This window comes from Gavialis gangeticus, unplaced genomic scaffold (assembly GCF_001723915.1).
Source record: "Gavialis gangeticus isolate Ggan-Ray unplaced genomic scaffold, GavGan_comp1, whole genome shotgun sequence".
Classification (NCBI taxonomy): domain Eukaryota; kingdom Metazoa; phylum Chordata; order Crocodylia; family Gavialidae; genus Gavialis; species Gavialis gangeticus.
Window position 1 is genome coordinate 22,182,789 of NW_017729032.1, and position 10,135 is coordinate 22,192,923.

The window sequence follows — 10,135 nt, forward strand, 5'->3', positions numbered from 1 at the left end:
GAGCCAGTGGGAGCACAGGGCCCGCATTAGTGTCCTGGGGCCAGTGCCAGTGGGGGCCCAGAACAGGGTGGCAGGAGCGCGGGATCCTAGCTGGCAGGGGCTCTGTGGAGCTGGGCCAGCTCCCCTCTTGCTGCTGGTGCAGCCCAGCCCAGCTCCACGGACCCCTGCCAGCCTGTGCCCCACTTCGGATCCCACCAGTGCTGGCCCTGGGACAGCGGTCTCAAGACATTGGGATGTTGGTCCCAAGATGGTGACCGGGGGTGGGGCACCTGTCAAGGGGTGGGGTAACTGTAAAGGGGCAGGGCTACCAATGTGGCCCTTGACAGCCTGCCAGAACTGAGTAAGTGGCCCTCTGCTCAAAATAATTGCCTGTCCCTGGCCTATATAAATACAGTTCATCAGTGTATGTTTTCTCCCTTGTTTATATGAGTACATCTTGATTTTTTTAATTTATTTTTATTTCAGTTGCTCCAAAGTGAGAATCGCATTAGTTTCATGGAATGTTCTGTTTTAGATTGTAACTCTAAAACAATTTCTTAGAATGGGGTATTTGGTAAACTTCTAGCAGGGTAGGTGAGAGGCAGAAGACAGATTTGGATAGGGTACCCCCCCCCTTCCTTCCCAAAAAATGTTCATGTGCATCCGTGTACCCTTGGGTTGAATATCCTGAAATATGTATAAAGGGACTGTCTTCTGTAATAAGTTACAAAATCAGGATTCAGGCCTAAAAGAACTAAGGAAATCTCATGCAAGAGGCAGGGCCAGGCTATCATGATAATTGAGTTTTTCTGGTTTGTTGGGTATGGTGGTCAGTTGTGTATTTTGACTGTTTTACCAGCTGTATCTTGAACATTTTAATTCAAAATCCAATTTGCTATTTGTCAGTAAATTGCAAAACATCTGGAATAGCCCAATCCTGTTGACTTGCAGAGTATCACAGGAAACATTCATAAGTAAACCTTATTTGGCAGCATGGAGTGTAGCTGTTTAGAGTGTGGCAAGGAATGTTTGTCTAAGGAATACCGTGGTTAATACTTGGCAGGATGTTTGTCAACATTGATCCTAAGCAGGTGTCTATATTGACTCTGCTTTGCAACATTCAGATTTAGTGTATGTAGCCAGTGGCCAAAATTGTCTAAACATACAGCTCAGAGTGAGGGTGGCAAATATTTATTTTGCTTTATATTACATAGTGTTATTAAGTTTAAACAGACTGTCTAAAAAGGGGGGGGAAGCTAATGGATGCTGTTGGTTTGATGGCATTTAGTCATCTACTATATTCTTTATTTATACTTTGTTCCAGGTTTCCTGTTTGCGAACATGTTTAACTGAATACTAAAGGGGTTCCCTATATGCTGGATGTTAATGTGTCTGTATGTAATCCGTGTGTGCTGGCTGGACTGCTGAATATATTCCCAAAGGCATATATTCCAGTGGCATTTACAGACTTGTATCTGCTTTCCTTCTGAGATCAATCCTGTTTCTCCTATTAATAAATATTGGGCAAGGAGAGGCAAGAATCCAAATTGTCTGTATGACTTATAGTTCAATTTCACAATTCTATACATTGTACTTGCACGCTATCATAAAGTAGCTCTAACCTTAATCACCATTTCTTAATTTCAGTGCTTTCTGATACTGATGAACCACATTTCTTTTACAGTGAGATTGGTTATGACTGAGACTGGCATCACCTTAGGATTTTGTTTTCTTTTTTCCTTTCTCACCTCCTGAAATTCTTCCTTGTAGTGCTTTAAGTGGCTCTACATGATGCTGTGTGATACGAGTTTGACTGGCTCCATACTTAATTGAAGACATAAATGTTTCCCCCCTTAAAAAGCAAGCAAACATTAGTGGTAGCAAAACTAAGATAGCACTAGAACTGGCAGGTTTTTCAAATTGTCACATGATTTCTAAAATAAATATTTAGTGGAAAACTATAGGAGGGGTTAAAGAAGGCCACCTTTCTGATATCCATGCATGCATTTATTTTGTTGTTGCTTAATGATGGGTGCAGCAGTAACAACTGAAACAATAGGCTGCTTGCAGATGTTAAACAACAAAAACCTGGTAAAACATGGTTTTTTTGAAGAAGCAGCTTGTTGCTTCAACTTGGCTCCTCAGTATCTGTATAGATGAGGCTCTTCAACAGAGCTTTTTGGCACTTTTATCTAATAGCTGATTCAATCAAAAAACCAAAAAATGCCCAACTAAAGCACCCAACCTATACAAGTCAGGTGAGCCGGCTTCAACTAACATGCTGCCTCTTCTGGGCATGCGCTGAGCTCAGCATGTGAAATGCTGTTTGTTTGTTTGTTTGTTTGTTTGTTTGTTTGTTTGTTTGTTTGTTTGTTTGTTTGTTTGTTTGTTTGTTTGTTTGTTTGTTTTTTAATGCCTGCAAGCAGCTTGTCTGTTCATTTAGGAGATGTAAATACCAGTGTTTTACTTAAATCCTCTATGCCAAATGAATAGCAGAAACCTTAAGTACAGTAGAGTGTATTCATATTTTCACCACACACCATGCATATTCCCTGAGGAGAAGACTCCCTTATGAGTTCCTACAAGTAAATAGAAATCAGCCAAATCCTGGAAATTGGAATGGAACCGAAGAACAAATTTGTCTGGTTACATCAGAGGCTATTTTAAGTTCAGTTAGGTTTAAAATGATGCTTGTAGCCAAAATTGTGGTAAAGAAAATCTGCAGTGGTAGCGTCTGACAAAAAATGAAACTGTTGTTGTCTTTGTTCATCAAGAATTGGTAAGAAAGAGGTCCACCTTATAGACTGATTAAATGAAAAATGCACAAGCTGCTGTGAGCTGCAGCTCACTTCATCAGGAATAGGGAAGAGTTGGGGATGAAGAGAAACATACTGCATTTGAGGGTGAGAGAGCTTCTCAGCTGCCCTTCTTGGGCTCTTCATAGGACATATAATTATTGCTGAAGAGGCTGATTACAATTAACATCGCATCTTGTTCTCTCTGCTTGTTGCAACTGGTGTCTGCGAAAAGAGGACTCCAAGTAACAACTGTGCTTCATTTTCAGGGTATGTTCCAAGGAAGTGGTAAATCTGCGTCACTCACAGGTGGACTCTCCTCAGCTTCATTTGTAGACTATCCCAAGCACAAGCCCTTCATTAATTCTGATCTGCTGCACACCCCTGGGAGACCAGTAGTACCATATCCAGAAAGTAACAGCAGAGGTAATAATATAAATCCAGCCAAATCCTGTCTGTCTTGGATGTTTCTAAAGCTTCTGTCAGGAGTTCTGAGTGTCCTGTAACACATTCCTCATTTTCCTTGTCATTTCTCCTCGTTCTTTCTTTTTTTTTCCTTTCTTGCTTTATTCTCCTAATTCTCTCACTTGATTCACCTGAAAGAGATTTGTCCAGGGAAAGGTTAAATAAACGAGGTGTTTGTTTGAAGTGGACAACTGAGTTCAGCTTTTGCTCCATAGCTGGAATCCCACTTGGGAGAATGTCTTACCTCCTGAGCCAGTTAAGTTTTCCTAGGTAGGAGCAACACAGTTCTTAGTGCAAAGGTTCCCAAACTTTTTTTCTTATTGCATACCATCTTCCAGATTTACCAGCTGCCCACATACCCCTACCAGCATCCATTTTACATTTTAACCCCTTAAATGTCAGTTATTGTTAGAATGAAAATTAAATCTGCCATTACACAATTTCTCCTGCATATCCCCCCAGAGCTGTCTTGCATGCCACAGTCTGGGGCCCCCTGCCTTAGTGGATGGATAGCTGGCTAATAGCATTTCATAGAGGCCTATGAGTAATGTCACCTCTCCTTATCAGTAATTAGGGGTTTCTTTGAGCTCAGAAGAAGGTTTTACTGTAGAATGGATTTGTAGATGAGGAGGAGCTTTGGTGTCTGGAAGCTGGGGGAGATGTTCCAGGGATAAAAGGTAAAAGTGTAAGAATTGCCCAAGAAACACTAAGGACATGGCAAAAGCTTTGAAAGCATGAGGGGGAATGAGATGAAGTGACATCAGCACTGTAGGGAGGCGTGGAAGCTGAAGAGCTTTGCTAGATGGGAGATGGAAAAAAGGGGAGGTAATGAACATTCATACTCCAAGTTATAACATAACGTGATTGGAGTGATTGTAGTGTGGGTCTGATCGGGGAAGTGGAGTGGCATTTAAAATGCAGTATGTGCTCTGGCTTGAACATGCTGCTGATATCTAATTAGGGAACAGATAGCTGAAATATAAGAATGTTCAAGTGTAGAGAAAGGGTGCTCTCCTGCTAATTATTAATGAAGCCATGTTTCTTGCTGGTGCCATATACTGTATAATCACAAACTGAAACCAAAGCGTCTTATTCCAGCTTTCATTGTTGAAAAATGAGAAACTTGGAACATAGCCTGGCAATTTGGCAGAAATAGGATGCAGTTGCTTTAATGGTTCTGAAGATTTATTTTTTAAAGCTGTAAAGGTGCTTGGCACAACTTTAGAATCCTGTTCTTACTTGAATCCAAGATGACTTTGACTTCAAGGCAGCTCCCCAATAATTAGATTCTATGTATGGAAACGATATACATTTATTATAATTTTCCATGTGTAGAATCTAATTATTGGCAGGATGTCTTTAAATTTGTCCTGCCAACTGTTGCAGCAGGGCATGCTTACCCTCCAGCTTTGGTCCTGTTCCAGCCCAGGTACTGGAGCAACCATGTGCTCTATGCCCTACCCCTCCAAGCAGCAGCTTTGGTCCCAGAGGAGGCTGGGACCAGAGCTGCTGCCACCATTGCTGCAGCTGCTGCTACATGGCTGGAGCGGGGGTTGGACCTGGAGGGTAAGAGGCAGTGGGGAGGGAGGAGCAGAGGCTGCTGGGGAACAGAAATGAAGTTGGGAAGAGTGGCTATAGCTGCTTCACCTCACCCCCATACTCAAATCCAGGATGAGGGAATTTTTCCTCATTAAATGGGGGAGAATACCTCCTTTTAGATTCAAGTAAATATGGTAATCTAGCATCCTGTTGTCAGCTGTGGAAGAGTTATGCTGTCTATAACCCTGCACTTCAACTGTGCAGCTACCTGAATATTTTACTACATTTGTTCTTGACCATGACTTCTAACCACTAACGATTGTATAGTTGTCACACAAATATTCACCCACACAATTATCATATCTACTTTGAGGACCACAAAGTTCTTCACTCGTTCTCCCATGCATAAATAATTCACTTTGGAATTTGTCAGCTGTTGCAAAACTCGGTTTACTAACTGCTCTTTCTTTTCCAGGACTTTTTCCTGAAATATTAATACCCCTTTCTGAGTGTAGTAATCTTACTCACAAATGCAGGAATCTTTTATTAAAGGTGCATTCTTTCTTTGCTTCACTGTGGCCGCATCCAGATGAGCACAGCTGTGCAGTACTGCACATTTAGTTTTTCTCTCTGCTTCAAGGGAACACCATAAGGGGGACAGGAGTTGACCCCTGGATATCCACAGGTCAGAAAAACCCACAGGGAAAAAAAAGTGGAGCAATGCACGCAAGGGCAGCATGCGCTGCTCAAAACCAGAACCTGGCCAGCTGGAGATGCACTGCAGCTGCCAGCCAGGCTCTGCGCAGCAGGATCGCTACTGCTGCAGCCCTAGGAGGTGCCCAGGACCCCAGGTAAGGCTGCTGGGGCCAGCCCAGTACTGGCCCCAGCCTCTTCCACCCCACCCACGGTAACCTGCCACATGTCACAGAATGTGTGGCACAGGCATTCTCAAGGAACAAGTAGCAGTGGCACAAGGTGTCCTGCTGCTTGTTTTCCCTGGGGAACCAAGCATCCGTGCATGTGTGGATGCAGCCTGTGGGTTTCAGTCTAAGGCTATTGCGCTACTGTGATTTCAGCAATAGAAATCTGGAGATATGATGTTTTTTGCATAGGTGTTCTGTATGGTGTTTTAGCTAGACTCTTTATAGGTTGTGTGTCCATTGCAGGAGTATACAATATTTCTGAATGACATAAATGCATTAGATTGCAGTTAGTCCATCTGCTGGTAATGTGTTGCTGGTTCTGTTGTAACTGCCTTGGGGTTAGTTGAAGCATCCAAACGTTTTGAGGGGTAATGTTAAAGGGTGGGTTGGGATTAAGAGAATGGTGGTCGCGTAGCATGTGGGAGTCGAATTGAATGGGGAGGAAAGAAAACTGGTGCAAAAACAAGAGTGGAAGAGTCCTACAAATGTGGCATTCATAAGGGTAGGTTAGGAGAACAGAGGAGCCCTTGGGACAAGAGGGTTTTATAGCTCTTCTCCCTCATCCTTTCTGGTTCAGTGAGCACTCACAGTATAAACTAATGCATTGGTGGGGTTTGTGGCCATGCCAAAATGCTATTGTGTGCTTTTTAAAATTTGACTTATTTGCTCAGTGCACAGAGGAGTACCAGTTTTTCATCTCAACTGCTAGCTAGGTGCTGAACTTCCTTACCAGTTTCCAGTGAAATGAGATGCATTCAGTATATTTATTGTTCCCATTAATTTACACAGGACTCTTCTGTGCTGTGGTTGGGTACTAGATACAGTTACCAAGCAGGTGTCAAGTGCCAGTGGGAAAGGATCAGCAGCCCATAAAGATAACCAGTAATATTTGCAGTGTTAAGAGCCAGAGCCCAAGATCCCACTATCTGCCCCAACCTTTGAACAAGATGCTTTAAAAAGCAGCTTCTTCTGAAACATTTAATTGAAGCCAGTGAGCCACAGCCTCAACAATTCCATAGATGTGCAATATTATCAAGGTGAAACTTCTCCTAAAGCCAGTTAGCGTTTTGGGGGGAATAACAGATCTGGAGATGGTGGCTAAGCATTCACTGGTAGATCCATAACAACCTGAGGCAGTGCCTTTGGTTGATGTGTGATAAGAATTTCTAATCGTTTTGGGTCAATTGCAGCAATCCTTTCTGCTTTGAAGAATCTCCAGGAAAAAATTCGCCGGTTGGAGCTGGAACGCATGCAGGCAGAGGAGAACGTGAAGCATCTAAGCAGAGAAACAGCTGACTATAAGAAAGTGCTAACTGAACAAATGCAACAGAGGGAGCAATCCAAGACTGAGGTGTCAAAGCAAAATCAAGGTTTGTTTGCATTTATCTTTTGCATGGCAACAAAGCAATATCAGAGCAAGCACCAGCCAACTTAACCCAGAGGTATTAGCACTGTGGAGAATTTTCAACCAAGATGTACGAGTACAGTTTGTTAACTTCGTGGGTCTTGCATAGGTGGAGAAATTCAACAAAATAGTTGATGATTAAGACCTTGACTGTGCTGGGTAACTTGCAAATATTTATCTGCGTTGCTTCAGCCCTTGCACAGCTACCAGTGATGGAAGCTGCAGGCAGACTGTTTTGTCTCGAGTGTAGCCTTGTCCTGTGTTCAGCAGGTTTGAACCCAGACGCATGGCAGGGTTAGCTTCCTTCCTTCTCTTTCCTCTGCAGAAATGAGGGTTTTCAGATTAACCACTGAGGTGCTCCAGCTGTTGCTGCAGCTTTTTTATTTTAAAGTGCAATGGTTTTCTGAACAGTTGTGTTGTAGGCCTCCGATGTGGTCAGTGACTGAAACGCCATGACAATGAATGCAGACTTTGGACCTAGTTTCAGGCTTAGTTGTGACGCTATGTGCTTAGCCTTGCATTTTAGTCATAAGCAGTAGAATAGGAAAGTAGAATGAAGTTTGTTGGTCAAGCCCACTAGTATTGGGCTAGGCCAGGTAGAAATAATGTATTATGGATGACACTAATGGTGGCTAATGTAACAGCTATAATAACTTGATATTTTATCTTTTGATGAGAATTGAATTGTGTGGCTCGTTGGAATTCTGTTAAATGATAGTGTATTTCTGTTGACTGAGTCTGGTAAGGGAGTAATTGACTGAGTCTGGTAATATGAGTAATTGCTTGTTGCCAGAGCTGATAATTTTCAGGGGGCCTGTTCAGTGCTACAAAGTGCAGCTAAAGCAAGAGGCCCAAAAGCCTGTTTCTGAGTGACCGCCGAATGAACTTTTTTTAGACGTGACTCCTAGCAAAGGAAAGAAAGCAATTCACTTGTCTAGCTGAGCCAGGTCATCTCAGAGCATTGGATGATCCAAATATTATTATATGCTAAAGCTATGATATACTTTAACCAAATGTATTGAATAGTTTTATAATGGATATTTTCATTAAAATTCTTAGACAAGTCATAAAAACAAAACAGCTGAGTCAGTGGTGACTGTGAACTAAGGTAGAGAAGGAAGAGAAGAGAAGAAATGCTGTATGGAACAGCATTCCACAATGGCAAAGGGAAGGAGATAAGAAAGTATTCCCCCTGTAGTGTATCTTTCACAGGAACATAAATTCCAACTAATTGATATCTTCCAAGTCCACAAGAGAACTAGTTCAGTTCCAGAAGTTTCAAAGAACAATTACTAGAATATTAGAATAAGCCATCTATAAATATAAAGCAGTGATTATCAACAGGGTTACTGTGTCCCTGAGGTTCTTTGAAGGATACTGCAGAAAGTGCAAGGAGATAAGTAGACAAAGGTAGCCTCAGGCTTCAGGTGTGAGGAGATAACCAGATATAAGGGCAGGCTTTGCTCTCCCTGCCTGGCTGCTCCCGTACACTGTCTGTCTGTCCCCTCTGCTTGAAGGTAAGACCTGTAATAAATACGTTTTTGAAATGGGGTGCTGCTCAGTTCATAGAAGTTGTGGAGGATTGCCTTGTGTCTGATGCTTTGAACCTAAAAAAGGCCGAGACCTACTAATATAGAATATAGGCTCAAGGAAAAGACTGTGGGGTGGGAGGAGGGGAATGGGACTCCACAAGTTCAAGAAGACCTGCTGTCAGTCTGTATACTACTTTCTGAACCACCACCATCCCCCTCCAGCTGGTGAGAATCCATGTTATGCTCTATTATTTTGGGGGGGGAGGTAAATGTGCATTCAGGTATTTGTTTTTTTGCTTTTAGGGTGTGACAAAAAGGGTTAAACAGTAGATTTGTTGGGGGTGGGATTGTTTTGTCTGTTTGGCTTCCCCACCCCCTCCCAGGGGTGTTAACTAGGGGAATTGTAGCTGTATATTAAGGACCTTGTTACACAGTAATTTTAGGCAGCTTCTGGAGCTCCTAAAGCCTGGACTGGCTGCATGTTAACACCATTTAAATGGTTTAAAGCACTCCATTATTTGGTTTAACAATACGCCACTTCAGGGCAGGATTATTTCTAATCTGCTTAAATGTGCTCCTGTTCCATTAACTTGTGGCTACTCTACAGCTTTTCTGCCCAAGGTGAAGTCCTCCAGCATCCCAGGAGGAAGTGGACAAGCAGGGAAGCTGGGGCACAGCATCTTGCCAGGAGCAGACTGAGCTAGTCTGAGCAGGAGGGGCACTGCCTCCTTGCTGCCCCCCATCCCTCTTCCTCCACTCCTCTCCATCTTGGACAGGCTTGCTCTACTCCTGGGAAGCAGACCTGCTGTAAGTGGTGGCAGGGAGGCTTTGTGTCATTCCCTCCACCCCAGATGGGCTCCCTAGAGCTGGAAGCAGAGCCAGTCTGAGGGGCAATGGGAGGCACTGGGGCTGCAGCACTTAATTTACTCAGCAGAGGCAGCGAGACCTGTCCTTCCCATAGCTCCTAGTCCTACCCTTGCTCACCAAGCCTCAAGTGCAAGTCAGCTGTGCAGGTGATGGGCAGTCAGAGTAGGTTTTTTCCTTTACCATGTAACTTCCACTAAGCCAAACAGCACAAAGCTGATTAATATTTGTTCAGTTTACAGGGTAAGGTCTGGACAAGGCTCTAATGTTGTGTCTAAGCTTGCAAAAGAGGTTCATGTCTTAAATGGGCTGCAGTCATGTCTCTCTAGAGGCCAGTCAGTGATGAGCAGGGATCTTGGTCTTCTCTGTTTAAAAATCTAAATTCTCTGATTTAAAAACGGTGTTTTAGGTGTCAGTTGAACACAATGGGCTATTGATGTATTTACAATTTTAAAGTAATATGGAAGCCTATCAGTGCCTCAATCATTTATATTAAAATAAATTATAAATATGTATTTTGGTGGGGTTTTTTATCATAGAAAATCAGAGCTCCCCCTTCACTCACCAGGACATGGGTCAAGTTGCAGCTGTCCCTGCAGCTGTTTTGTAGCACTGAGAAGTACTGATATGCCT

The 10,135-nt window shown here is 43.0% G+C and overlaps 1 protein-coding gene across 2 annotated transcripts in view; it reads left to right on the top strand.

Moving 5' to 3' along the window:
• Positions 1 to 10,135, top strand: part of CEP57 (centrosomal protein 57) — a 54,020-nt gene that overhangs the window by 15,858 nt on the left and 28,027 nt on the right. For both annotated transcript variants that reach the window (XM_019524454.1, XM_019524455.1), the window contains exons 2-3: positions 3,044 to 3,200; positions 6,892 to 7,071. In XM_019524454.1, coding sequence (XP_019379999.1) covers positions 3,044 to 3,200; positions 6,892 to 7,071 — 337 coding nt within the window. The remainder of the gene's footprint in view (positions 1 to 3,043; positions 3,201 to 6,891; positions 7,072 to 10,135) is intronic.